Genomic DNA, 16,554 nt, shown 5'->3' on the forward strand with positions numbered 1-16,554 from the left:
CTATAATCCGGAAATAAAGCTTCACAAAAGGCTCCAGACATTTCATCTTCAAGTTTGGCTCAGATAACGAAAAACTTTGGCATTTTCTCCTTGTTAATCCATGACTTCTTTCTCGTAGATTTACAAGATTTTAAGTCGTAAATTTATGAGATATAAACTCGTAAATTTACGAGTTAAAATCTCGTAATTTTACTTCTTTTTTTTTGGGTGGCCCTAAAACTCTGTCATACTGTTCATCCTCCAACCTGAAAATTTTTGAGCATGCTTCCTACTGCCTCCTCAGTGATGCTCATAACTTGTGGTGCATTCACGTGGTGGGTTTGATTCCCAGCAAAGCAATTTTTTTCTAACTGCATTTTTCATCTGCTCCTGATTCACCACAATTTAAATGAAAAAATACTCAGAAGCTCAGTTTTAAACTTAAATTTATTTATTCATGTCCTCTATTTCCATAGGAACATTTTTATTTTGCAAGAAGTATTATTCCCCCTTTACCCCCTTCATAAATATGAAGTGGTAAGTTCCACACATACAAACACCAAGGTAGTACCGGTAAATAAGATATTTTTCCTTTTTTTTTTCTTTCAAACAGAATTCCTCTTTTTCCGTTTGCTTGATTCTGCTTCTTGGCTGTCAACTGTTTACGTTTATGCTGCATTAAGGCTTCATTTATTCATGGCTTTAGTTTGACATTTGCCAGACTTCAAAAGAGGGTTTAAATATGTCCAATACTCGAATAAAGGGATTCCTCAACCGTACTGTAACTGTAATCTTTAAATGATCACACAACGTTGCAGAAAAGAACTTTGACTTACATCAAAAGGGAAATATGTTGCCTAAACATAAACTTTAAATACAAAATGTAAAATATTTACATGCATGAGGGTGAAAAATAAATACTGAATATAACCACATGGCCAACTGATGACTAGCTGACGTTTGTCGAGTTGACCGTTGAGCTTGACAAGGCTTTTGAGCCTTTGGACTTTCTCAGAGACAGCCCAATGAAGATGAAGATAAAGAAACCTGCATCAGAGGAGGGAAAAAGTGAAAGATGAGCATCACGCGAGCCAGACATGCATCTTATTTATGCTGTATGCCACAAGAACGATGGAGCTTTAAGAAAGTTGCAATATTTTTGCTTCCAGCCACTGCAAATGTCATTATCTCACTTTTTCATGCTGGAGAGCAAAATACAATAAATTGTTTATTTTCATGTATATTAATAAATAAAGAAATGTTAAGACCGAACGTAATTTGTGCATCAAATTCGCGTCGGTCACCTCTATTGACGTAAATGCGTTTATAAACTTGACGCCCCGGACACGTTTGGGAGGAGCTTCCACCAAAGGCTTTTAGCCTGATCGCCACAGGCAGCAGTGTCTGTGTTTACCTCATTTACAATGTATGGAAGACACAAATGATGTTTAGAGACTGGATTTATCAAAATACCTCTTTAAATCTGCTTTTCCAGATCACAATTTTTCATCTTCTGTTATCTGATTTTATTAATGATCTCAACTTATTTATTGTGCTAATAACATTCTGTGATTTTATTTTGTTAGACATTTGAACCTGTACAGTATCCTTGAGTTTTGAAAGGCGCTTTTAAATAAAATTAGAGGATCTTTTCATTATTGTCTCCTTCAAATGAAAACATATAGATATGGACAGGAGCAGAATTCTCTGTTGGATTTAGACTCCATTCACTGAAACCATCTTATGGCCCAAGCTGAGTCTCTGATTGGTTGATGTTGTTGTTTTCGCCAAGTTCAGATTTTCAACCCTAATATCCAAATTGTGCAGAGATGCTCAATTTGCCGTGCTGCCGGACTGACGCTCCGCTCCATACGCTTCAATCGTGCAGCAGGACTTATGATCGCGTCTGTACATTGGCACTGACATTGGATGCTTGTGCCGCACAAATCGCATTCAGTTTGAACGCAGCTTACGAATTAATCTAAAAAAAAAAAAAAAACATTCCTCGTCACCGACTAGGCAAGAAGTAAAGCTGTTATTTTTCAGTTTCAAACAAAAATTCATAAAGCATAATTCTGTGACTTGTGAAGGACAAAAAATATATTTTAGGAAATCATTTGGTTGTATTTGCATCTTTGGAATTTTTGGTACATTTTCAAATCATCACCCTGCTTTTTTGTGTGGAAATGTAAAGTTGTAAGTGACCTGCTTCCTGCTTCCTTTTACATTTATAGTTTGAATGTTTCCTTCTCTGCATCGTCTTTGAATGCTCCATTTGTTTTTGTGTCCTTACTATACATAAACATTTGTCTCTATGGCATTAAATGTAGTCCTGACAAGTCTGACATAAATGTTTTGCAACACTTTAGCATATTGCTAAAAATTGTAAAGTAATATTGGTAGAGACTATTGACAAGCCGAGTGCAACAGGCTTCACTCACCTTGCAGAGAATTCAAAGTGCTGAATATATAGAGTCCAGGGGTGGAAAGTTTGCCAAATGAGATGGAAATGAACCCCCAGGTTAGGCCAAGCAGAGTCATGAGAACCATAACGGTGCACGAGTTTTTCTTGACTTCACTCGGGTTTCCTCTCTTAAGCTAAATAACCAAATAAAAAAGCAAAAACAAAGCACTGTTAGAAAAAAGGACAGTTTTGAGAGGTTGTTTCATTTGTTTATGACTTTAAGCAAATGCTAAATTACTTTCATTTTTCTTTTGGGGTAGATTTTTAGAGAATAAATGTGATTTATATTAAACAAAAAGTGTGTCCATGGAAAAATCCAATGTTCAAAGAAGAAAACATTTAAAGATTTTTTGCTTCACAAAAGAACTAAATATTTATTTCTGCAGTTTTTTACATTTTGTTGACTGGAGGATGTTTACTAAGCAATAAACCGAGTTTTGCTCAGTGGTAAACTTATACAGTAATAATACAGATTATATATTTTTTAAATCCTATACTTTCGCTCGTTTGCCTTGGGAAAAAAAACCCACAAAAAATGAAGGTTTTATTGGTAAAAAAAAACTTTTGAAGGCAGTCTACATTTCATACTTGTCTTTTCCTAAAACAAACATGAATGACATATTTTTATGTATTCTTTTGGAAACACACATTGTGAAGAACTGGAGGATCTGCCAGTGGCAATACTTACGTTTGTTGTTCTCGCAGTAAACATGAATCTTGCAGTTTCAATAAATGTGAATGTATTAAAGAGGAACACCAGGCTGAAGACTCCCAGTGAGGTCGTGTACTTCACCGTGTCATTGGTTATGTAGCAACTGCAAAAAACAGAGGAGCCCGAACAATCATGACTTCAAATTAGATACTAATGAGGATTCATTATCCTTTGAAATAGTTTTAAAGTAATAAAATTCAAATAAAGACATTTGTTAAAAATAAAAATGTGTTTTCTGTTTTTTTTATTTTAAATCATGAATTTTGTTGTGTTATAAAATAAATAAATCATGTAAAACTGATTTAATTGTCACAGGCGTTTTGAACAGTTTCTGTCCCTGAAAGAAAACATTTCTATCAAAAAGTCCACATCATTTAAAATAAAACTTCTTTTTTTTTGAATTACTGAGAATCTTTGAATGCATTTGCCTTCAAATGTACTAGAAGCTATCTGGACTTGGAGGCTTAAGGCAGTTTTTTCTTTTTTTTCTAGCGAACTACTTTTCATCGACTCCCATGACAAATGCTTTTTACATTTTGCAACTATACAGAGATACAGCAGGTACTGTATCGCCCTTCTCCGCGTCAGAATCTGTTGGAATTACACTAACAGTTAAAGAGTTACAGTAGTCGAAAAAATGTCAAATAAGAGATAAAGCTCAGGTGTTAGAATTAAAGGACTTATACCTGGCAAAATCTTTTTTTTTAGCTTGTAAGTGTATTATCATGTTCATTCTTATGAAAAAACAACAAGGGGAAAGCAAACGAGATGAGGATTACAAACTTTAAAGAAAAATTTCCACTATCTGCCCAGGTACAGCATATTAGACAACGTGGAGGAATAGGTTTGCTGACCCGTGTCCTCCACCTTTCAAATCTTCAATGAAATCAGGTGTCAAAGTTTGCAGAGGATGAAGTGAAAACAAGCCGAACTCAACAACGTCCGGAGGTGTGACAGCTATAGTGAATGGCCAATAAAATAACCGAATAAAGAAGAGGGAGTTGTTTTCAACCTGATTTTGCTGCCCTGTGGACAACACAACAGAAATGTTTTACAGTGACTTTTATAAAAGGCTTAAGAATAGCATGATATAGGCTGGAGGACTTGTGAATACTTCTCTCTTCTCAATGTGTACTAAAAGATGTCAGGGGGCTGACTACCAGAAATGCAAATTTGACCTCTGTAGACATTTCTGAATCTGAACATCTCACAACCACTGCACACTACTAAAGTAACTCCTTTTGTTGTCAACAAACTATATACCAATGATACCAAATGTGAAGAAGGGGGGGGGGGGGCTCTGGGAATTGTAGTTTTTGTAGATTTAACAATGTTGTAATTGGTCTTTTCTTTTTCTCCAGTAGTAAGGAGGATAAGTATCAAATGTCGCAGTTCCTCATTTGACCACCAGAGGCTGGCTTCTGAATGTAACAATCTTTGATTGAATACATAAAAGTACAATTCAACACAACAATATATGTATATGTAAAGTTTTCTCAAACACTTCCCACAAATTCCAGACTTACATACTATGGGGCTTATTTGTGTGTCCATAGACATTGAACTGTTTTGCTAGAATGAGACACGCTGAAACAATGAGAGCTGGAACACCTGAAACACAAAAACAACATCTTTACTCTCTGCTCAGACCCTGGGACTCCCCTCACTGTATCACTGAAATGACGACACTCACCCCATCCCACCACGCTGATTTTCAACATGTATCTATTGATGTAGATGTTGAAGACTTTGACGATGTGAAGGTAGAGGTGGAACCCCTCCAAGCCCATCCAGCAGAGGGTGGCCAACAGAAAGTAGTGGAGAGCAGGAGCCATGTAAAGACAAAGGCCTGTGGAGGACCACGCTGCAGCCATCTCACTGGGAAGTAGATGGAGGTTTAGGAGGATCAATGCGATCACAAGACTGGCGTGGATCTTTTTAGAGTCTTCGGTTCGGATATCCCTGTCAGAGAAAGATGATGAGATCTCGACACGCTCTGAAATTTATGAAAATGATGAGAAGAAGCCTTTCTTCGGAGGCAGATTTTAATACCCCGTTGTGAACAAAAGGAAAGCAGTAGCAACAAGGCAAAAAAGAGAAATGCTGCAGCCAATGGTAGTGATGTAGGACAGTATCTCCTGGTCTTTAGGGGATATGGAGGAAGATACCTGAGGAGAAATCACACTATTTTTATTTAAATCATTGTATGACATTCAGTTCACATTCATTTTTTTTTATTTGCAAACACATTTATTTGGGCTTGACAGCATTTTTTTTTGACAGGTGGTAGCTGACTAAAAATGAAGCAGAGAAAATGTTTCCTCACCAAGTAGTTTAGCAGTACTGCACACACACATATTACCGATTTCAGAATATGACATTAAAAATGCAGCTAAAATAATGTAAACTGAGGTGAGGTGACTGATAACTATCAATTCCGTTTTATGTTTAGTCTTGCTAAAGGAGTTCCTTCAAGTCAAATAATTGGGGGGGAAAAAAAAAACTGCGGTCAGCCGTTCTTACCAAAAGCACACCAAAGTATGTGAAATGGTCACAACGACACGTGACGGAAGTCTGACTGCGATCCAATTCGGTCTTGCATCCTGTAGTGCTCAGATCTGTTCATGAAGCAGACATTTCTGCTGTTAGTGTAGTAAAAGGAATCACTTCCCATTGAATGTTTTACAATCCCCACCTGTTGGCACATAAAAAAACACATTTCCCCATTTTTTTGGGGAGTGAATAACCTTTTTTTATTGTGTACTTGTCACCTACTTTGATTATCCAGGAACACACACACGGGGGTTTTCTGTAGCAAAAACAACATCAATCCATGTTTAAATCCTCTTTAGATTTACGTCAAAACTGCTTCTTTTACAAAAGTAAAGTAATTTGACATTTAAAGTAAAATGAAATAATTAAATTCCACTGCTTATTGCACAAACAAAAACTGATTGATGTACACCATAAGAAAGACAAAGTCTTAGTTACATTTTGTCCTGCAGAATAGTTAAGGGTGAGGGTGATGTTGACTGATTCTCGCAGTCCTGAAACTCTCCGTTTGCTCACGGACAGCCCAAAAAGTCTCCTCTCATACAGTACCGCTGAGTCGTTGTCAAATGTCTACAAGTTAAAAAGAAATGAATCGTTTGTCTCAGCATGTCCATTAAAAACTTAAATCAAATTTATTTGATGATGCAATCATTTATTTAGGTATTTTACCGTTTATTTTTTAATCATTGGATTAAAATCATTTGAAGTGTCAGTAGTTCATTCAGGCTATGACATTTGTAACCAACTTAACTTGATAAAACAAACTTTCATGATTTCTGCAACACACAGATGTTTTTTCTAAATGAACAGCATGTTAGTGTTTTCCTAACCTTGTTTGGAACCTGAAGAGTCAGAAAGACGAATGTGTCACTACTAGTGAGAGCCAGTTCTTTGGGCAGCCAAAAGCTCATTTTGGAATGGTTGTGATGGCCATCTATTGATATCTGCAACAAAGATCAATTTATTATCCAATGTGAGATCCACCACTGCCTTGAAGACCCACTCTGATGAAAACTGTGTTCTTGCAGCATTTTTTCATGATTGAGTACATATATTGAAAAAGTAGGCACAAAATAGAATTTCTGAATATTTCTTTATTCAAGAGCAGATGAAATTTTGCTGTGAAAAAAAGGCAAAAATCGCCTGTCCGTCCTGGGGGAGGATAACCCTTCATGTGGACGTCCCCTGAGTTTTCTTTGTTTGTTATGGAATCCGTTTTCTTTTTTTTTGGAGTTTTTCCTTACCGCGAAGGAGGATCTAAGGGCAGGGATGTCCAGTTTAGCTTAGTCAGTTTGTTAGTTCAATTTAGTATTTTCCTATTGAATTCTATGTATTCATGATCCTTTTGATTTTATGTCTTATTTTTTCAATTACAGAAACAAAGCCCATCGAGACAACTGTTGTTACTTTGGGCTGTAGAAATAAAATTGAAGTGAACTGAATTTATGTGATATAGGATGCACAACGGCAAGTCACAAGCGCCCTGTCCCGCTCCAATTCTGATGCAGACAAATAGATCCATCAACGTCTTTGTTTTTCCTCGTCTGAGCTAGAATCTGGATCTAAACTTTACGGCTGGATAGCTCCAATATTCCTCGTCATTTTGTTGCATCGCTATAGTGTTCTGTTGGGGGTGAGCTAGTGGGAGGGCGTGTAAACAAAGGGATGATGGGAAATGGGAAATTCCCCTCTCAGTCCTGCTAACAACTCAGATGTGATTTTCTGATGACCTATTGCCGCTCTGCAGACACTATGTCCATAAAGACAACAAGTTTTTTTATTTGGGCTAAAAATGGCCTAATAATTAAAAGAGCACAGGAACGCTTTGACAAAAGCTCAAAAGATTATTGGTGTGGGACTTCTAATATTTGTCCCCCATCATCAGAAAAATGCAAATGTTGAAAACACCTTTTTCGTTGGAGTGGGTCTTTGAGAAATAGATATTTATGTTATAAAATCTAACCCAAAAGCTTGTCATTTTCGGTTAATTTTTCATTAATTTAAAAAATTACTTGAATTTTTTTTACCTTTTTTGCCCCACCTTTTGATTTTAATCGTTCAGACATTTAAATCTACAACATTCTAGTTTATCAAGATTTCTGCCCTAAATATTACACTATATCCAAATATGATATCTAAACAGATATACTCAACTCAACCCTTTTATCATAAATTGATTTACATTCCCTGAGGCAGCTCAAAGCGCCGTACATAAAAAAAAAATAGAGACAAAAATAGAGACGTATAATACAATGAATATAATATTTAAAAAAAATAATTAAATATAAATATAAAGTTATTTAAATAAACCAGCAATGGTTTCCCGATTTGGCGTTCATTACTCGGAAAGAAGGTCCATTTTATTACACCCTGACCAACCCCCCCCCCCCTCCCCAATACACACACACACACACACACCCACACCCACACCCACACCCACACCCACACCCACACCCACACCCACACCCACACACACACACACACACACACACACACACACACACACACACACACACACCCACACCCACACCCACACACACACACACACACACACACACACACACACACACACACAAAGCAGAACCTTATTCCCAGCCTGCTATCAAACAAAAGTAACTTTACCTGACTTTCATTTGCATGAAACTCCATCCCGCTGAAGTTACCGGTGTGTTTGTACAGCATCGCCATGTAACTGCTTTCATAAATTACCTCCGTCGTCTCCACCTCTATCTGCTGCAGAAGGCTCTCAATGTCATCAAGGTCTCTGAGGGTAAATCCCAAAATAGGGGAATAAACATTTCTTCATCTTCGTCTCAATGACGCTGATGTGCTGATGTAGACAAAAATGTTTACTTTAAAAAATTAGATTTTCCAGTGTACCAACGTTGGATGACACATTCCACCAAACGTGCGATCTCTTGAAGACCTGTGAAGTTTTAGATATATTCTGTAAAATCATTTCAAAACAACCCTGACATGCCAAGTTTCATTTAAAATATTAGCAGGTGTCAGCACCTTTGATAAACGGTCTAGTAAACCAGAAAATGTCAAGAAACGAGTACAAATCAAAAAATAACTTACTCCAATTTTCGTTCACAGACTCACAAATTGCACATGAATTTGTGGCGTTTTTCCCCAGCATTTCATTGTAAAAAGGAAGACAATCAAACAAACCTGCAGAGAGCACAACCACGTGTGAAACATGAAACCAGAATATTATTGACAGATTACATACAGAATCGGTTTGAATGTTCACAGTAAATAAAGAAAAAAATAATCAAACACTGCTTTCAGATATGGGTTAAAACAAAAGCGCAGTGTACCTGAAAGACTTACCAGGTAGAATTTGGAATTCAGTACCATTGACCAAATCGCATAGGTCCTTCGCAGGGTTGTGCGTTGGCTCTGGGTTAGAAATGTTTTCCGATGTGTTTGCAATGCTGACATTACAACAAAGAGACCACGTGTCGCTGCAGCCTTTGTCCGTGAGTTTTCTTAGAATGAAAAAAAAGGGTAAATGTTATCTACAACCTCAGGTCTAAAGCATTGGTTTGCATCCCTTGGACCCATAGTCTAATCAAAAAAATAAAACTCTGGCCATCACAAAAATTAAACTCAGGTCATGGTATTGATGTTTTTGGTCATGATGCAACAGATAAACAACATTTTAAACTTTTCTGAAGATAAATACATCAATATATAGGAAACGCAATGTATACCTGGTTTATACCTACTAAATGGTTGTAATTTTATTCCAAACTACACACAGACTAAGATTAACATCAACTGTTAGACTCCTTAATCTGTGTTTATAAACAGGTCAGACCGCCTGGGCCCGTTGTATATGGGCGGTCAGAGTGGACTGAGAACAGTTGCGCCGGTCCAGGTGGCCCTGCAGATGGGAAAGAGGCGGCATCTCGACCTATCCAATGTGGCGTCCAACTTTACATACACAAGCTGGCAAAGCGACTGTAGCCTATATAACTCATAGGAGGAAATGCTTGGTTTGTGTCCAGCTGTTCGGTTCTAACACGCTCTCCGAGAGTCCTGTTATCCTTTTATCGGTGAATACTAAATTATTTCATATTTGACAAATAAAGGGACATACGGGTCTAAACAATATGTATTTATTGTCAAACAGATTAAATTATATAATGCATCACAAGCATTAATCCGAGACTATTCAGTACATTTTATCCTTCATTTAAAGAATATAGGCACCTCTCTAAATAATCATCTGACATGATGGCTGTCTGCCAGAGCAAAGGTATGATAAAAATCTTTTTATCATGTCTAGTAAAAAAAATATTAAATTTAAAAGAAATGAAAGCAGAATAGCATCATCTAGGACATCCCTTTCTAATTTAGAAATTTTCAGAGCCTAATAAAAGTATCCTAAAAGAGTACATATCTATACTCTGAGAAAAAACTTCAGTAAGAATTTCCAGAAAAAAAGAAAAAAAAATAATTTTAGTTCCGAGGTAAGCATCATGCTGCTGCTGGATGTTTTCTTCCAAAATCCTGACATAGACCTTTCACTTCTCCACACTGAACGATAAAAAAAAAAAAAATCTAAAGGTAACAGGTTGGCAAAGAAAACATGAAATCAGCCATAACGGAACACTGCAAGCAGGAAAGCCACATCATGTACTGGAAAAAGGCCAAAGTCCTCCGTACTGAAGACGACAGACACCGCAGATGGATCATGGAGGTGGTGGAGATCCGAAAGCAAGCCCACTCTTCCATGAACCGGGATAAGGAGGCCTTCATGCTCTCTCATACCTGGAGTATCATCCTCCAGCAGAAAACGGACATCAAGGGGTGGAGTCGCTTGTCACAGTTTGACAGGTGACTCCGCCTCAGTCACAAGTATCTGTTTTTACATACATCACATCACCACCACCTGATGATGACCCTGATGAAGGCGAAAGTGTTTGCGCCGAAACATGTCAGGTATGTGAAACACAACCGTGTCTGACACAAAGTAACCTAAGAAATCATTTGATTGGGTGTGGCTTTGCTGTAAATCTGAAAACTAACGTTTTAAAAACAGGCCTCAAGTAGAGTTTAAATATCCCACCTGTTTTTCAGTAATAATCCCGTTTGTTATTTTTTCAAGTAGAGATGAAAAGATTTACCTCTTTTTTGGTGCAGTGATGGGTTGAGGTAGTGTTACTTGAACGTTCCGCTTCCAAACTGCTGAAAAGTTGTACGAAATGACAATCCTCAGCTTTATGTTACAACATTGTTGGAGAAATAATTAATAAAAAGCCTGGTTAAGGGTCTAGATTTAAAAATAGACCAAACTGTAAATACTTTCAGGTTTTAAAACAATCAGACCACAAACAACAAAATGACTTACTTTTAATAGTAGTGTTCCGAGTTATACACTTATTCACAAATGATTGCTTATCACACTGAGAAGTTGATCCTTTTGCCTTGTCTGGAGTGAAAACAGACAGCATCACTCCTGCAATGATCCAGAACTTCATCCTGATACAAAAAAAGTAAAATTAAAAACAGATCTATTAGGATGCAGGATTTGCTAATCAATCACAAAGACTTGAGGCATATTGAAATTGTAAGAGCTAATGAGGAGAAGGGTATAAGGGCAGGGATGCTAGTTTAGATTAGTCGGCAAAGTTCAATTTAGCCATTACCTTTTGAATTCTATGACTGGTTTCATGTTCTTATACAATTACTGGTATGAAGCCCATTGAGACGACTATTGTAATATTGGGCTATATAAATACAATTGAACTGACTTGAATATATGATAATAACTGACTGGTTTTAAAAAGTGTGTTGAGGACTCCCAAACCCAGAGATGATCTGATTATCTGACCAAGAACTGGAACCAAAGTCAATTATAACTCTGGATGTGTTTCCATCGACTATGAAATTGTGCAAATTGAATTTGCGATAAATATAATTATTAGAAAAACGACAATTTAAAAAACAAATTGCAATTATTGAAAAAAAAGTCTTGCACTTGGAGCAGGTGGTTTTTGAGGCGTATCGAAATTCGACATGGTTCGCAAAATTGTAACGAAAACACTTTAAAAAATTAAAAGAGTTACATGACCAACGACCAGATACCGCGCCACAAGAGGTCCCACAGCATCACACAGCTTATCAAAAGTTGAGCGTGTCATGTGGAACTGTTGGATCCACAGCTCATCTGTATAATCACCAACCACCATTTCCCAAAATGGCTTCATCCGTAGCTCCTCCCATGCGTAAGGAGCTCGCCGCTCCATGGCCTGAAGAAGACACCGACGTCTCCTTTGATAGATGATGATGAGCGCTAGAGCCGTGGCAGAAATTTGAATGTATCTGCTGTAAATCTAAGTATTGTTCATGAAATGAAAACAGTGTTATTGCGAAATTGTGTTTTTTGGACATTTGTAGAATTTTGATAAAGTTTTGTGCATATGTGTGATGAAAACATAGCTTCTGATGGGTCCACAGGGCCTCATGTTGTATTTCTAGTCCTTTTTTCACCTCATGTGTTTATGCAAACACGTGGAACTGTTAGCATTGGAGGGGTGATAATTATGTTGGAAAAGGAGCTGTTGGCATTTACAGAATTCTTTATTTTAATTTATTTTTTACTTTGCAAAAACGTTTTACTCTGGTTGTAACTCTTACTTTCTGTTTTCTCCCCAAATGAGATTCTCAATAGTGATACTTTCACTTTAATATACACTCACCTCATATAAAGTTGAAAATTGTAATAATTAAAATATCAGCTACCAGTATCAAATCCAGCATCTTAACGTGCACATTAGAAAAACCAGCAGCTGATACAAACCAACGTAGGAGCAGAACAACAGCTTAAAATGATCATGTATCACAGTCTGGTTTGTCTAAACTGTTCAACCAAATCCTGAATCTGTTTCTTCACTTCATTTGTTCTCCTGAAATTTTTCTGCAAAACAACACTCTGTGATGAAATAATAGTCAAGAGTAAAGGAACGAGACTTTGACATTCACCAAGTATCAGTGCAGTGAGGGAATTATTCTAGGGTTAAGCCACAAGAATTCTGTTGATCAAATATCTCAAATGTCATCCTAGTGCTCTGCATCTGTTAATCTTTAGTGACATGCCCATGTACTAGGGGGCTGAACCATTTAGGTGCTGTGGGTTTTTTGGTCGTTTGATCCCGTGAAGGGTTGTAGAGAGGAATGGCCACATTTTGAGGTGAACGAAGGTGTGTCATGCGGTTCCCTTGATGCTTGTATGGCCACCTCAAGGGAAGTCATGAGAATGGAATGTACCATTGTTGTTTGTATGGAAAGTGTATCGTGAAGTATTTGTAAGTATAATGTAAGTTAAACCACTTATGGGTACAGGTGATGCAGTCAAATGGTGCCCTTATGTCAGCTGCTAGTAAAAACTAAACTCAGGCTGTGTGATAGTAGTGCACACACATGAACAACACTAATGGGGCAAAGGGTCCTGGATTTAAGGGAGATTCATAAGATGAAAAATCTGCGTGTCATGTAAGTGTTCACTACGACCTGTCACCTTCAGCACGCTTTTAGGAAAAAAATGTACATTCTCTCTACAGGTTTACTGGGCCGTCTTTGACCCTGATGTTTCCTATGGGCCGCCTATGTCCCCGTACAGGTTTGGCCATACATCACCTGCAGACAGCCCGTATCGCAATCCAACTGTTCGTTTTCACTGCCGTTTCTTTCTGATTGATTGTTCTGGTTCTCTGTTGTCATCTATTCTTTGTATGTTTGTATCTTGAGCCTAACGCCGACGCTGCAACAACCCAATTTCCCAAGCTGGGATCAATAAAGTATCTTTATCTTATCTTATCTCTTATCTATCCACTCATGAGAACAGTTGTGACTAGAGCCTTAGACAGGCTGTCGCCTTTGGCGCCATAGTTTGTTTCCTGCATGTTTTTGAATAATCAAATCAAGAGCTAGTCACAAAACTCCCAGATGATGTAGGTGACAAAACACAATCAGGAACAGTTTTCATGTTATATTTTCTGTCTGAATAAAATATATTTTTGGGGCTTTTTTTTTTTTTTACAGTCCTGTAGACCAGCTGTCTTAATGTGACAAAAAAAACAAGAGGTAAATTAAACAACAGGAAAGACAGAAATTAAATGAATCGTCAACCACAAATTGTGAATCGAATTGTTAAAATAAAATGTTACACCCCTAAAAATAAGTTTAACCCGTCCATGATCTGTTCTAGAAGCATACATTTAGATTTGGACCCTATGTTGGGGTGGCTGTGGGGCAAAGGAGTAGTATCAGTACCAGTATACACTATACAAGTGTACACCACTTCACCGTCTCTGTTTCTGCTTTTTTGAGCAAAGACCCAATTAAATATTATCTCTGACCTTAAATAAATCCACAAACAACAGTTAATGTCTATCTAATAAAAAGGAATGGGGATAATATCCTCAACTGATCTTTGGTAAACAAAAATCACAGACATATTTAGCTATTTCAGTGAACAATAACAAAAGATATTGCAGTTGCTATACGGACAAAAAAGTAGAAACAAAACTTACCTTATGCTTTTGTTTTTCTGTTATCCGTTTGTGAAAGAGGAACACAGATGATGCTCCAGCCTCAGGTGGAAATGAACTGAAAACAGGAAAAACATGTAAATGCTTTTTGAGATGAAAGAGAGAGAGAGAGCCAATGGCTGCTGTGTTTGCAAATGCGTTGGCCACCAGAATGGGGCCGCAGGGATATAAAGAAGGGTTCTGCACATTTCTCTTTAAATAAATCATCAGTCAGGCCCCATCTCTTCACTCAGACATATCAATTTTCTAACAAAAGAGGACAACAGAAGAAATTATCTGTTAGAGGTCTGCAAAAACTTTTTTGGTCAGTTTGTGAAGAAAAATTCCTCCCAATCTTACGTAGTACAAAAATATGTCAGAAAAAATAAAGCAAAGGTTTTTTTCTTGTTTCCAGAGTTGATTTCAAAGCCTGGTTCATCGCGTCGGTAAGGCCAGCGGCTGCAAGGTGCACATTAGGATTAAAAAATATTTCTATTTCTATTTTTAATATTCTCTTTGACTTGATGAGAACCAGGAGAGTTCTCCCTGTCAGTGCTCCAGAGATGTGGGCGTGGCTTAGCATTAAAGTTCTTTTAATGAGTGCAATTGAATTAAGATATTTTCCACACATATTTTTTACATTTAACATCGGAGTTTGTAATATACATTTCAGTTACAGAAGTCTTGTTGTCTGACCCTTTAACTCATTGATATTCAGCATTACGGGCTGAAACCAATTAGTGGTTCCTCATTGAATTTGAAATAGACAGCAGCTCTCTGTCTTCAGGTAAAATATGGAAAACACAGCCAGGTGTGTTTTCCATGTTTCCCTAAAAGGAAAATATAAGGTATATTGTAAATCCTAAAAAGAAAGGATTTTCTTTTTTTTTTTCTTTACATTTAAATTTAGATTGTTTTGGTAAGATTTGGTTTATAAAATATGCTTTCAAAGCAAACAACTACTTTTCTAATTCAGATTTAACATTTCAGTGCATAATCTCTGTACAAATGAAGTTATAATTAATGTTTTGATTTGGATTTGCTATTTAACATCTTAAATTGATGTGTATGATTACCATTTATACATATTTTTAACTTTTTGATTTACTATTTTAATGTAGGTTTTAAATTATCAAAATTTAAAATGACTACCTTCTCTGTAATCAGGCTGACATAAATGCAAAGAACAAACAAAAAAAATGCAGCAAATGAGAGAAATTCAGACAAATATTCCATTAAACTTCTTTTTTTCTACATACAAAGGGCTCACTATGGAAGAGATATTCTGAAAAACCTGTTGACGTTATGTAGCAACAGGAACATATACATGTTTCCAAGCAAATTCAGAGACTTTTCTGTTCATAACTGCTGGTGATGTCACTAACTTTAAATCCAGCACATGTAAAATAAAACACATTCATCTTTCATAACTGAAAACCATTTATATTGTCTGAGATTATTACCATGACATTTTTAGCTAAAACAAACCTTCATTCTGATAAGACATTAACAGCATTAGATTTAGAGCTTGTAGCTCCAATTTTGTCATTTCTCAGGTTTTCTTCTGATTTTTAGGATAAAATGATTGCCAAACCAGGATTTTGAACTGTGAACCAACTAATCATCAAATATTTGCTTAACCCACTGACCTGGAATCCCCCTATGAAGAGTCTGCAGGACATAGTCAGTGGATGGATGAAGCAACAAAAGAATCAGAATGTTTCCAAAAATGCAGGAAAACAGCCTGGTGGTGGTGGGGGGTAGGGGGTAACTTTAATGATCTTAAACCGTGATAAACTTACTGACAAAGAAGACAACCACAAACAAAGGGCAACAAAACTGATGATCAGATAATAAATACTGGGAAATGATTGTCTTAACTGAAAACAGCTGTGGATAATTATCAAATGTGACAAAAGGAAACACACACAAAAAGAAAACCAACTGAAAACACAGCATGAATTTAAGAAAATACAGCAGAAATTAAACAAAGTAAACCAAACCAAATAAAGTCATACAATTATAAATCCTGTGACAAAAACAGCTGTAAAATAAATGTAATTTCTGCAGATCTGCACAACTGATGGCTCATCAAACATTGTATTCATACTGGGAATTCTTCATAAACAGAACTTCAAATACTTTGGAAAAAAAAGAACAACCACAAATCTTTTTATTAACTAATGCAGCAACAGGTTATAAACCATCCTCTCAACCTTTTACAGAGGAGAAAATAACCCAGAAAAGTATGGGTTAAACATGAGAGGCACATCTATACTCTCTTGGCCCACAAGGTGTCAGCA

At 36.8% G+C, this 16,554-nt stretch overlaps 1 protein-coding gene across 2 annotated transcripts; it reads right to left on the reverse strand.

The window, feature by feature from the left end:
• Positions 1 to 408: 408 nt before the first annotated feature.
• LOC101168775 (adhesion G-protein coupled receptor G5) lies at positions 409 to 16,071 on the reverse strand. 2 transcript variants are annotated; one of them, XM_078945333.1, is made up of 19 exons: positions 16,054 to 16,071; positions 15,901 to 15,922; positions 14,255 to 14,330; positions 11,071 to 11,201; positions 10,847 to 10,907; positions 9,045 to 9,202; positions 8,790 to 8,882; positions 8,562 to 8,634; positions 8,331 to 8,472; positions 6,539 to 6,652; positions 6,147 to 6,278; positions 5,931 to 5,964; positions 5,679 to 5,773; positions 5,208 to 5,323; positions 4,849 to 5,117; positions 4,682 to 4,766; positions 3,132 to 3,258; positions 2,421 to 2,577; positions 409 to 1,026 (listed from the first exon to the last, which is right to left on the reverse strand). In XM_078945333.1, exons 4-19 carry the CDS (start codon positions 11,198 to 11,200, stop codon positions 929 to 931), a joined length of 1,884 nt encoding a protein of 627 aa, XP_078801459.1. In that variant the 5' UTR covers position 11,201; positions 14,255 to 14,330; positions 15,901 to 15,922; positions 16,054 to 16,071; the 3' UTR covers positions 409 to 928. The 2 variants fall into 2 exon arrangements, with proteins under 2 accessions (XP_078801459.1, XP_023809490.1); XM_023953722.2 differs by lacking the exon at positions 16,054 to 16,071 and having other exon boundaries at positions 10,847 to 10,904; positions 15,901 to 16,040.
• Positions 16,072 to 16,554: the final 483 nt, after the last annotated feature.

Source organism: Oryzias latipes, chromosome 3 (assembly GCF_053564925.1).
Source record: "Oryzias latipes strain Hd-rR chromosome 3, Olatipes_Hd-rR_3.1".
Classification (NCBI taxonomy): domain Eukaryota; kingdom Metazoa; phylum Chordata; class Actinopteri; order Beloniformes; family Adrianichthyidae; genus Oryzias; species Oryzias latipes.